The 13,692-nt window shown below is 39.2% G+C and overlaps 1 protein-coding gene across 1 annotated transcript; it reads right to left on the bottom strand.

The window, feature by feature from the left end:
- Nucleotides 1-4,155: 4,155 nt before the first annotated feature.
- LOC137495322 (uncharacterized) lies at nucleotides 4,156-13,471 on the bottom strand. The gene is made up of 5 exons (XM_073909032.1): nucleotides 13,463-13,471; nucleotides 6,039-10,827; nucleotides 5,809-5,870; nucleotides 4,912-5,069; nucleotides 4,156-4,724 (listed from the first exon to the last, which is right to left on the bottom strand). Exons 1-2 carry the CDS (start codon nucleotides 13,469-13,471, stop codon nucleotides 6,232-6,234), a joined length of 4,605 nt encoding a protein of 1,534 aa, XP_073765133.1. The 3' UTR covers nucleotides 4,156-4,724; nucleotides 4,912-5,069; nucleotides 5,809-5,870; nucleotides 6,039-6,231.
- Nucleotides 13,472-13,692: the final 221 nt, after the last annotated feature.

Here is a 13,692-nt window from a genome sequence, read left to right as displayed (position 1 = left end):
AAACAGACGTCACTGAATAGTTTTTTTGCTGAGGAGAAAAAGTCGAGTCAAGGACCCTTGAACTGCCAAGCAATTGGATCCGCAACCCAGTTGTCAACAAACAAATCATGTGAATCCACCATGGCTGTGCAAGACATACCTGCTAACACTGTTTTTTTCCGGAAATCTCCCGTATTTCAGACCAATCTCCCGCAACCCTCGCATTTAGTTATTTCTCCTGAAACACTCTCGTAATTTAACCCCGTTCACATATCGTGTCTTTTCTAGAGTTTGCACGAGTTTGTTATTTCCAATGGAGGTGCGCAGCCAGTTGAATGAATCTCGTGAGTGCACCATGAGTCACGCGATAAGAATTCACCCATCAGCTTGAGCTTGAATGGAATATACAGAATTCGGTAAGACTAATTATCTCAGACAAACACAGAAATAAAACTTTTAGCAGAGTGACAGCAATGTTTCATTTGTTAATGGTCACCTAGTAACCCCTCCTTCCCCCATGGTAAAATTGTAGAGCACTGACCTATCAGGGTATTGTCTAAATTATATTAAAATGAGATTATTGGTGTCCATGTAACTGTATCCGATGTGAACAAACAAACCCCCCCACCCCTTTGCTCCACTGGAGTGATTTACTGTTCTTCTTTGCTGTCTGATTGCTTTCTTAACATAACTTGTTTGCATATTTCAGCATCCATAATAAAATCGTTAGAATTTTTTGACTTGTTTTTTATTATCTCATTCCAGCGTACTTGCTTAACATCATTCTCCATAAGGGATTATGATTTTTTGATTATCTTGAAACTAATATAAGATTATGATTTAATAGACCTTTTATTAGGTTGTACGTTTTCACAAAGGGAGGCACGGTGGCTCAGTGGTTAGCCCTGTCACCTCACAGCAAGAAGGTCGCTAATTCAAGTCCTGGCTGGGCCAGTTGGCATTTCTGTGTGGAGTTTGCATGTTCTCCCCATGTTGGCTCCAGGTGCTTTGGTTTTCCCTACAGTCTGAACACATGCGCTATAGGTGAACTGAATAAGCCAAATTGGGTGTAGAGTATGAGTGTGAATGCAAGAGTGGATAGGTTTCCCAGTGTTGAGTTGCAGCTGGAAGGGCGTCCGCTGCGTAAAACAAATGCTTGATAATTGGCGGTTCATTCCGCTCTGGTGACCCCTGATTGATAAAGAGACTAAGCCGAAAATGAATGAATGAATGAATGAATGAATGTGTGTGAATGAGTCTATGGGTGTTTTCCAGTCCTGGGTTGCAACTAGAAGACCATCCACTGCGTAAAACATGCTAGAATAGTTGGCGATTCATTCCATTGTGGCGACCCCTGATAAATGAAGGACCAAGTCAAAGGAAAATGAATGAAGGATTATTAAATCATTCATTATCAAATGGATGAATCTTGATTATTGGTTAAAAATTAGATCTTATAATGTTTGGGAGCCATTGGTTATTTTTGTGGGTTTACTTATTATTTGTGTCATTTGGAATAAATTCATATAGTTTAATTTCTTCCGATCTTCCTCATCCACTCATGTTAAAATTACTTACTGTATAGAAAAATGTCTTCAAATAGTTTAAGCATTATAACGAACCTAGTATCAAATACATGTGTAGTGTTTGTATAGTTGATGAGTACCGCAAATGGCGTTTGAGGAGAAAGCATGATTGTATCCCCACACATTCCATTGGATTAACACAGATATTATATGAATAATTTCCCTGATGTACATCAAAACCTTTCCCCATTTTCTTAACCCTTATCGCATCTATAAACTTTATAACCTAGAACAGTAAATACTGACAAAGTGAGTTCGTTAATAAGTGCTTAATCTATTCCATCATTGATATACACTCGGCATGTTTAAGTGACCTCTAAAAATCCCATCAGTCAGGCTTTGATTTACAGGACAGTCATACCATTAGAGGGTCACACCATCCTTAAAGAATGTATGAGTATGTTTGCCCATGAAGGTGACACACCCAAGTTACATCAAATCAGAACCACCAATCTTTCAGACCTTAGTAGTGAAGATTTTAGCCATGCATTTGCTTCAGACTTCCTACTTCATAAGAAAACGAAAGTGCGATATTGGGCTGCCAATATACTTCCTCATCATACCAAAGGCAAATGGATAGCCCTGTATGGCGTTAACTGTGTTGATTTAGGTCAACTCAGATTTCATACCAGTCAGTTTGAAATTATTAGTTAATTAAAATCTTTAATTCACTGCTGTTAGTGTCAATAACAAAGTGCTTTAGAAATAGAACAAACCTCAATTTTATAGAAGAAAGAAAACTTTTACTCTGTCATCTGTTATCTCAGTCTGCCTGATCTTTATCTTTATTTTTCTGCTAAACTCCTATGATTTGCTGACAAACCATTTGGAATATTGATGTGCCAATGTTGTAAATAATTAAAGACATTTCTGAAAGAATGATGTGTTCTGTGGTTGCGTGATGGGCTCTTATTCTGAGAACATTTCTATGCCCACAAACATGGCATGAGACAAAATGAAATGTGATTGGTTGGTTAACCTGTCAGTCATTTAACAGTGGGTGGACCATGACCGTTCAAAGTTTCCAGCCGTTAGTCTGAGGTCTGGCTATGCAAGTCCAACAGGCCTTCTTGTCCAACATCAGTGCCTGACTTCAAATGTGATTCTAGAAAAATGGATTGCACATTCGTCACAGAAAGAAGGTCCCTGGTTCGAGCCTCGGCTGGGTCTGTTGGCTTTTTTGCGTGTTTGCATGTTCTCCCCGTGTTGGCGTAGGTTTCCTCCGGGTGCTCTGGTTTCCCCCACAAGTCCAAGGACGTGGTACAGGTGAATTGGGTATGCTAAAATTGATCGTAGTGTATGAGTGTGTGTGTGAATGAGTGTTTATGGGAGTTTCCCAGTGATGGGTTACAGCTGAAAGGGCATCCGCTGCGTAAAACATGTGCTGGATTAGTTGGCGGTTCATTCCGCTGTGGCGAACTCAGATTAATAAAGGGACTAAGCCGAAAAGAAAATGAATGAAGAAATTAATAATTCTAGCCAACCTTTTTATGTAAATAGATTGATTAATTCAATAGATATGCTTTTACAAAATGTTTAGATTTTTTTCCCCAAACTTATTTAAATCACAATCTTATACTGTGATTAAAAAAAAAGTTATACTGAATAAAAAGCCTATGTATAGAATTATATTTGGCTTTTGGCACATTATTTAAAATATGTAGCTAAGAAATAGCTAATAAAATCTTTTTTTTTTTTGGTGGGGCTAGTGAAAATATTTGCTGAGCAAGTAAAAATCTGAACCACTGGCCCGATTGGGTCAATAGAAAAAATCCTTAGCGTTGAATCCTGCTAAAGCGCAATGATTCATTGGTGCTGTTTAGACTCAGTTATTAACTTGCCTGAGTCTAGGCCCAGATAAAGTCCATGCTTGACTCTGGAAGCCAGAATTGGTCCAGTCATGTACCGTAATTCACTGCAGCATGTGGGCCATGCAAAAACCAAAAGATATTATGCTATGTGGGCACTAACTATGATTAGGGTGTCATTAAAGTTCATGTGAAAAGACAGATTTGTTTAGTGTAAAGTCAATGGAGTGTATTGGTTTCAATACCTGGTGAGTAAATTACTGCTGCAGAATTTCCATTTTTGGGTGAACCAAAAACTCTGTGTTGCTAGCATTCTAAACCTAAACATATCATTTACATTGTTTTTGGCCGTAGAACTGCATTCCTCATCTAAACCCCCTGATTGATCAGTTCATTAACAAATAATCCTTGGGTATGGCAGAGGGGGCTTACACGAAGGGTCAGATAACCCTGCCCTTCACTGATTTTAAGTTTTGGGTGTATCCACATTTACACCATTACAACTTGTTTGGCAGGCACTTCTGTGGATTGACTAGCTGCCAAAAATTCTCTAAGAATGTGTATGAAAGAATGTGTGTTTGAGTATGTCAAGATTAAAGTGACACGCCTTTGTCATGAAGACATGTAATTAGTTTAGAAATAAATTGACATCTGTCCATACAGCTCTTCATATGAATTGATTTACGAAAGTCTCTTACATTTGAATAATGGGATGTTAAAACAGAATAAGTAGGTAAACTAGTTGCATTTAAGCAATGAACACTTGACAGTAAAGGCCATAGTTAGCACTTATGGTATTTATTGTGTTTCAAAACAACATATTCCAGACCATACAAACTTAATAAATACATTTAATTGATTAAAACACAATTTTATATTACAATGTTAGAGATTAACAGACCAAAAAAGACACTTTAGCAGTATTTATCCTGAAAAATACATCTTTTACAATGTGTACATCTTAAAAAATACACTAGGAAGAGGATAAGGAAAAAGCTCCACTTTTCCCTCCCTGAGAACAGCCTGCTGTTAAATTAAAATATGCAATAATATTCCTGAGAAAGTATGCAATATCAAGATTATCTTTATATTGCCCGATACCATTATTTGTAATTGTGGTAGAATTATTTACCATGTAACAAAAATACACTTTCTATTTGTTTAATTTGTTACAGTGTGTTTCATGATAAAAACATAGTTCTGTTGATATATGATTAAGGCATCTGTAGGAAAAACTTGAATAATTTTGACATTATAATGAGGCATGCTGCTTGTAGTAAACTTGATTCAATCTTTAATCCACTTGAAGCTGTTGTTACTGCTACTGTTGTTGCTGCTGTTGTCGCTGAAGCTGCAAAAAAAGATCAGCAAATTAGAGGGAATCTTCTTTAATGTCAGTTATCAACCATATTTGCATCATTCCAGTCAAAAAGCAAGCACAAATATAGATAGTTATTGACGTGTCGACAAATAAAATGTTAAAAATTTCCACAACAGTAAAGTTATTGAAGGCTGTAATAGACTGTAATACAGCTTACCTGTACCGTTGACTGAAATTGACTGAGGAATTATGTTCAGTTGATTGATTTGTCCTGCAACCGCTGCTGCCAGGAGTGTGTTTGAAATCTCTTGAGTGGTTGGGTTGGATTCGCTGTAGGTGAAAGTGAGCCGTGTAAAAGTAACGACTGACCCGCTTCTGAAAAATAAAATGTTATACAAGAATATTTTATGCAATCATGTTACAAACTCTGTTTGCTGTCCCCCTAAGGCCCCGGTATACTTTAAGCTAATTTATTTTTAGTTCTTTGTTTGAGGATAAAAAATAAGTTAAAATAGGTGTAGTGACTGTATACGGTATGATGGTATGCTGCAGTAGTTGTAAATTTGCCACCTTGCTCGCATGTACCCTTAAATACATCACACCACAGTGGCTCTTAACCGCCATTGTCACATGTTTTTCTATATGTCACGCACAGACACCAACTAACAAAATGATGTGACGCGACGACGTGGGTTTCTCATCTGGTCTGACAACCCATCCAAGTCTATAAAATCTCTTCAAAATCAATTGTACAGGTGCGGATATATCTGTTGCAGCTCAGCTACTTGACTCTCTAATGTATTTATGTGGCCAATGCTGTTCTCCTGTCTGACCCCCGTGGAACAAAAAGAAATCAAGTGGGAACAATTGCAGGTCAAAGAAGTCAGATTTCCAGAAGAAACCAACTGATTGCAAAAAAGTTTGCTTTTGTAAGCTGTTTTAAAGTGCCAAAACGAACTAAAAAGAACTTCTTTTGGCCAGATTTTGTTCAAATATGAGGTAATTTCAGTTTATTGTTAAATTAGTTTGAAGTATACCAGAGCCTTTATTCCCTTGCTTCCTGTTTCATACACAGTGTACATAAAATATGAGAATCACAATAAAAAGTATTTACTTGAATCCTGTGACTTCGGCTTTCTTGAAGTTTGAATACTTCGCTCTGTAGATTGGTTCAATCTGAAAAACATAATAGAAAAATAAAGAGATTAATTCAATTACAATAAAAAGAGACAGTAGGATAATATATGAGGGTCAGTTACATAGTTGCTTTATCTTTTGTTAATAATGAGTTTAAATATCAAGAAAAGAATCAGTAGTGTGTTGTAGTAAATAGATTTAACTCACCTCAGCCCTGACATTGTTAGCTCTTGTCTGGTACTCCTGAGAGGTTGGGTCATTGAGTGCAGCTGTAAATGTGTCAGAGGAGCTAAACTGCAGTAATGTTACTGTATCAGGTTGTTGTGCAGTTGTGGACGCTGTAGATGCTGTAGTAGATGTAGATGTAGATGTTGAGGACACTGTAGATGCTGCAGTAGCACTAGATGGTGAGGTCGCTGTAGATGCAGATGACACTGCACTTGTAGAAGCTGTAGATGCTGAGGACACTGCACTTGTAGGAGCTGTAGATGCTGAGGACACTGCACTTGTAGGAGCGGAGGATGGTGATGACACTGCACTTGTAGAAGCTGTAGATGCTGAGGACACTGCACTTGTAGAAGCTGTAGATTGTGAGGACACTGCACTTGTTGAAGCTGTAGATTGTGATGACACTGCACTTGTAGAAACTGTAGATGCTGAGGACATTGCACTTGAAGAAGCTGTAGATGGTGTGGACACTGCACTTGTAGATTGTGAGGACACTGCACTTGTTGAAGCTGTAGATGGTGAGGACACTGCACTTGTAGAAGCTGTAGATGGTGAGGACACTGCACTTGTAGAAGCTGTAGGTGGTGAGGACACTGCACTTGTAGATTGTGAGGACACTGCACTTGTAGAAGCTGTAGGTGGTGAGGACACTGCACTTGTAGAAACGGTAGATGCTGAGGACACTGCACTTGTAGATGCTGTAGGTGGTGAGGACACTGCACTTGTAGATTGTGAGGACACTGCACTTGTAGAAGCTGTAGGTGGTGAGGACACTGCACTTGTAGAAACGGTAGATGCTGAGGATACTGCACTTGTAGAAGCTGTAGATTGTGAGGACACTGCACTTGTAGAAACGGTAGATGCTGAGGACACTGCACTTGTAGATGCTGTAGGTGGTGAGGACACTGCACTTGTAGATTGTGAGGACACTGCACTTGTAGAAGCTGTAGGTGGTGAGGACACTGCACTTGTAGAAACAGTAGATGCTGAGGACACTGCACTTGTAGATGCTGTAGGTGGTGAGGACACTGCACTTGTAGATTGTGAGGACACTGCACTTGTAGAAGCTGTAGGTGGTGAGGACACTGCACTTGTAGAAACGGTAGATGCTGAGGATACTGCACTTGTAGAAGCTGTAGATTGTGAGGACACTGCACTTGTAGAAATGGTAGATGCTGAGGACACTGCACTTGTAGATGCTGTAGGTGGTGAGGACACTGCACTTGTAGATTGTGAGGACACTGCACTTGTAGAAGCTGTAGGTGGTGAGGACACTGCACTTGTAGAAACAGTAGATGCTGAGGACACTGCACTTGTAGATGCTGTAGGTGGTGAGGACACTGCACTTGTAGATTGTGAGGACACTGCACTTGTAGAAGCTGTAGGTGGTGAGGACACTGCACTTGTAGAAACGGTAGATGCTGAGGACACTGCACTTGTAGATGCTGTAGGTGGTGAGGACACTGCACTTGTAGATTGTGAGGACACTGCACTTGTAGAAGCTGTAGGTGGTGAGGACACTGCACTTGTAGAAACGGTAGATGCTGAGGACACTGCACTTGTAGATGCTGTAGGTGGTGAGGACACTGCACTTGAAGAAATGGTAGATGCTGAGGACACTGCACTTGTAGAAGCTGTAGATGGTGAGGACACTGCACTTGTAGAAACTGTCGATGCTGAGGACACTGCACTTGTAGATGCTGTAGGTGGTGAGGACACTGCACTTGTAGATTGTGAGGACACTGCACTTGTAGAAGCTGTAGGTGGTGAGGACACTGCACTTGAAGAAATGGTAGATGCTGAGGACACTGCACTTGTAGAAGCTGTAGGTGGTGAGGACACTGCACTTGTAGAAACGGTAGATGCTGAGGACACTGCACTTGTAGATGCTGTAGGTGGTGAGGACACTGCACTTGTAGATTGTGAGGACACTGCACTTGTAGAAGCTGTAGGTGGTGAGGACACTGCACTTGTAGAAACGGTAGATGCTGAGGACACTGCACTTGTAGATGCTGTAGGTGGTGAGGACACTGCACTTGTAGATTGTGAGGACACTGCACTTGTAGAAGCTGTAGGTGGTGAGGACACTGCACTTGTAGATTGTGAGGACACTGCACTTGTAGAAGCTGTAGGTGGTGAGGACACTGCACTTGTAGAAACGGTAGATGCTGAGGACACTGCACTTGTAGATGCTGTAGGTGGTGAGGACACTGCACTTGTAGATTGTGAGGACACTGCACTTGTAGAAGCTGTAGGTGGTGAGGACACTGCACTTGTAGAAGCTGTAGGTGGTGATGACACTGCACTTGTAGACACTGTAGATGCTGATGACACTGCACTCGTAGAAGCTGTAGGTGGTGAGGACACTGCACTTGTAGATTGTGAGGATACTGCACTTGTAGAAGCTGTAGATGGTGAGGAAACTGCACTTGTAGATTGTGGGGACACTGCACTTGTAGAAGCTGTAGATTGTGAGGACACTGCACTTGTAGAAGCTGTAGATGCTGATGGCACTGCACTTGTAGAAACGGTAGATGGTGAGGACACTGCACTTGTAGAAGCAGTAGATGGTGAGGACGCTACACTTGTAGATGCTGTGGACACTGCAGGCGATGAAGCTGTTGACTGTGAGGACACTGCACTTGTAGAAGATGTAAAAAGTGAAGACACTGTAGCTGTAGAAGATGTAGACAGTGAGAACAGTGCAGCTGATGAAGCTGTAGATGGTGAGGACACTGCAGTTGTAGAGGCTGTAGATGCTGAGGACACTGCAGTTGTAGACTCTGTAGTTGGTGAGGATACTGCAGTTGAAGAGGCTGTAGTTGGTGAGGACAATGGAGTTGTAGAAGCTGAACTTGCTGAGGATACTGCAGTTGTAGACCCTACAGTTGCTGAGGACACTGCAGTTGAAGAAGCTGTAGTTGCTGAGGACACTGCAGTTGAAGAAGCTGTAGTTGGTGAAGACGCTGCAGTTGTAGACACTGTAGTTGCTGAGGACACTGCAGTTGAAGAAGCTGCAGTTGGTGAAGACGCTGCAGTTGTAGACACTGTAGTTGCTGAGGACACTGCAGTTGAAGAAGCTGCAGTTGGTGAAGATGCTGCAGTTGTAGACCCTGTAGTTGCTGAGGACACTGCAGTTGAAGAAGCTGTAGTTGGTGAAGACGCTGCAGTTGTAGACCCTACAGTTGCTGAGGACACTGCAGTTGAAGAAACTGTAGTTGGTGAAGACGCTGCAGTTGTAGACCCTACAGTTGCAGAGGACAGTGCAGTTGAAGAAGCTGTGGTTGGTGAAGACGCTGCTGTTGTAGACCCTGTAGTTGCCAAGGACACTGCAGTTGAAGAAGCTGTAGTTGGTGAAGACGCTGCAGTTGTAGACCCTACAGTTGCAGAGGACAGTGCAGTTGAAGAAACTGTTGTTGGTGAGGAGACTGCAGTTGAAGCCACTGTAGTTGCTGAGGACACTGCAGTTGAAGAAACTGTTGTTGGTGAGGAGACTGCAGTTGAAGCCACTGTAGTTGCTGAGGACACTGCAGTTGAAGAAGCTGTAGTTGGTGAAGACGCTGCAGTTGTAGACCCTGGTGTTGCTGAGGACACTGCAGTTGAAGAAGCTGTAGTTGGTGAAGATGCTGCAGTTGTAGACTCTGTAGTTGGTGAGGACAGTACAGTTGAAGAAACTGTAGTTGGTGAAGACGCTGCTGTTGAAGAAACTGTAGCTGTTGAGGACACTGCAGTTGAAGAAGCTGTAGTTGGTGAGGTAACTGCAGTTGAAGAAGCTGTAGTTGGTGAAGACGCTGCAGTTGTAGACCCTGGTGTTGCTGAGGACACTGCAGTTGAAGAAGCTGTAGTTGGTGAGGTAACTGCAGTTGAAGAAGCTGTAGTTGGTGAGGCAATTGCAGTTGAAGAAGCTGTAGTTGGTGAAGACGCTGCAGTTGTAGACCCTGGTGTTGCTGAGGACACTGCAGTTGAAGAAACTGTAGTTGGTGAAGATGCTGCAGTTGTAGACCCTGTAGTTGCTGAGGACACTGCAGTTGAAGAAGCTGTAGTTGGTGAAGACGCTGCAGTTGTAGACCCTGGTGTTGCTGAGGACACTGCAGTTGAAGAAGCTGTAGTTGGTGAAGTAATTGCAGTTGAAGAAGCTGTAGTTGGTGAAGACGCTGCTGTTGTAGACCCTGGTGTTGCTGAGGACACTGCAGTTGAAGAAACTGTAGTTGGTGAAGACGCTGCAGTTGTAGAAGCTGTAGTTGGTGAGGTAACTGCAGTTGAAGAAGCTGTAGTTGGTGAAGACGCTGCAGTTGTAGAAGCTGTAGTTGGTGAGGTAACTGCAGTTGAAGAAGCTGTAGTTGGTGAAGACGCTGCAGTTGTAGACCCTGGTGTTGCTGAGGACACTGCAGTTGAAGAAATTGTAGTTAGTGAAGACGCTGCAGTTGTAGACCCTGTAGTTGCCGAGGACACTGCAGTTGAAGAAGCTGTAGTTGGTGAAGACGCTGCTGTTGTAGACCCTGGTGTTGTTGAGGACACTGCAGTTGAAGAAACTGTAGTTGGTGAGGACACTGCAGTTGTAGAAGCTGTAGTTGGTGAGGTAACTGCAGTTGTAGAAGCTGTAGTTGGTGAGGACACTGCAGTTGTAGAAGTTGTAGTCTCTGTAGACACCGAGGACACTGCAGGTGTAGAGGCTGTGGAAACTGTGGACACTGTAGAAACCGTTGATATTGTAGAAGGAATGGTTGTTGAGCTGACTAATGTAAATGTAGATGATTGTGATGCTGTACTACTGGTGGATATTCCGGAAGTTGTTGTGGAGGATCCAGTTGATGTTGCAGTAGTTTGTGATGCTGTTGTAGCAGTGGTGGATGATCCAGTCGTTGTAGGTGTTGTAAGTGTAGTCTGTGGTGTCTGTGTAGTAGAGGTGGATGTTTCAGTTGTGGCTCCTGATGATGTGGAAGCTGTTGTGTTCTGAGCTGTTGCACTTAGAAAATGCACTGCTATAAAAAGATATTAAATATAGTGTACTGTTAGTTTGCACATTCATATGTAACACCTAAGCAAATTTATTTGTTTCACTCATAATAGGCTAATTAATTCTTTTTCTAGGTATGATATAAAATGTTTTTTGCTTGACTTACCAAAAAAAGTGCAAAATGTTATTAAACTTTTTCTCTTCATTCTGGAAAGTGGCCCACAGCAAACAGAGTCTGCAATGTAAGCAATACACAAAGTTTACACACATAAACACACTGGGTGATCATGGATTATGAAGATCTTTAATACACAATATTATTCTTATATAAATGATCTGTCCAATTGTTTAGTCTGTAAGTAATTTGATAAATACGATTAATTCAAAAAGGCTGATGCATTTAGACGTAAATGTCTATGTTTAGTGTTGTTGTGAGTATGTTTGACTAATTTATTTGCGGATTCTGAATTTTATATTACATTTATTTATTTATTTATTTATTTATTTATTTATTTATTATTATTATTATTATTATTATTATTATTTTAAATGAGTGATGTTAGATGAATCATTTTGTTGATTACTATCCCTTTAGTAACATAGAAAAAACTGAACCAGTTTAATAGCAACTATGTCGCTGACACATTGATATCTACAAACCTAATACTAAATATTATATTTTGTCTGTTATTTTCATATTTTGACAGTTTCCAACTTTTATGAACTTTGAGATATTAAAAAGAATGTATGAAAAAAAAAAAACGTTTGACACTTTTGAATTAAGTTATATACAGTATAGCATGATATACTGGTTTATTCCCATATGTTCATTAAGTTTTATTTCTGATTAAGTAATAATCAACAATTATTATTAATGAATAATGAATTATAATTAACAATTTAAAGTACCCTGTAAAAAAACAACAACTTTATTTTATGGCAGGTAGAGTGCTGGAAAAACAAACAAAATTAATGGCCTGTAAATTACAGACATTTACCATAAAATAACAGAAGGTAAATACAGAAATTTACCGGAAATTTAAGGAAATTTCTGTAATTTAAAAACAATTATTTTATGGTAAATGTCTATAATTTAATGGCCGTTATTTTTTCAGTGTTTATTCCAACTAAATTTTTATTTCCCAAACTTTCTTATGGCTTTTTAATATTAAACACTGGTTTTGTCATGATAGTTGACATAAACTAGGGTTAAAAATAAAGATTCTTTGTCACAGGGTGTCTGTTGGGTCTTAAAAAGTCTTAAAAATGTCTTGCATTACAAAAAATAAATGTTCAGGCCTTAAAAAGTCTTAGATTCCCTGAAATATTGAGTTGTAGGTCTTAAATGGTTTTAAACAGGCCCTAATTTCCCTATGTCCAGGTAAAGCTACCCTATTAAGCCGACACCTAATCACCAATAATCCATCTCAAAACTTTTTTTATATTTAGGTTTTACATTTTAAAGATAGACAATTCACAACAGCTGTTTGACATTTTTTTTTGCAAATTCTACAAATTAAATTAACTAATCAGGGAAAGAAAACTAAAGCAACAAATTCCTTTACATCATAGGTCTCAAACTAAATTCCTGGAGGTCCACAGCTCTGCACAGTTTTGATCCAAACCATCTATAGGTGTTAAAAAGAGTCATGAACACCTTCATTAGTTGGATCAGCTGTGTTCAGTCAGGGTTGGAGCAAAACTGTGCAGAGCTGTGGACCTTCAGAAATTGAGTTTGAGATCTATGCTTTACATTATCTTCCATTAATACAAACACTATTTACAGAACTAGCTTGCCCGTTATAAAAAATCTTTACTTTTAGCCCTGTATAAGACTAAAATTTCACTGATAATGGTCTTAAAAAGTCTTAAATTTGATTTGAAGAAACCTACAGAAATCCTGTGTAAGCATTTCCATGGCACAAAAGTTATTATTTTTTTAATAATAAAAAAAGGTTCTTAGGCTTTGCTCACACAAAAAAAGGAGCTGATTACTGAACATTTACTTGGAAAACTATAATTGGTCTTCAATGACATAATAGCTAAATTAGAAATTTGGCTTTTACCGTCCTTATTTTTGTAAGTGTATAGTTGCAACACAATCTCATAGCAATTTGTACCTTTTTGATTTAGTGGTTTATTCATATGAATTTGACAATTTCATTTGTACAATTTAGTATTATTTGCTTATCCCCCAATTAAGGTTGGCTTTTCGGGTGGGGTTTGGTGCCACACCTCCTTTTTAAAATTGTACATTAGCCACTAAACTGACAAACATAAAAAAATTTTGTTTCCTTGATGTTTGTCACTTTCTAATCAGCATCAAATTGAATTGAAATTGATCTGTAAATAGAATATCATTTTTATAGCTGCAGTTTTTTGTTATTGCTTAAATAATCTTACCAGGTATGTTTTTTATAAAATATATTCAACTCAGTACACAGACTTCTGACATTTTTGTTGACACAAACTTTGATTTTAGAATATTATTACTGTACATACTATTGCTTTTTATGCCGGTAAAAAAATATTATATGATCCTGATCTATTATATGATCATATCTTATAATATCATCTTATGTAGTCTTATTATATTTATCCTCATATAAAATATTATACTGTATAATATGTTAATAAATTGATATTATATAATATTAGGATTTAATATTGTCCCTA

This window comes from Danio rerio, chromosome 1 (assembly GCF_049306965.1).
Source record: "Danio rerio strain Tuebingen ecotype United States chromosome 1, GRCz12tu, whole genome shotgun sequence".
Lineage (NCBI taxonomy): Eukaryota > Metazoa > Chordata > Actinopteri > Cypriniformes > Danionidae > Danio > Danio rerio.
Note: the sequence above shows the minus strand (reverse complement) of the source record. Positions and strands in the feature narration are given on the sequence as shown.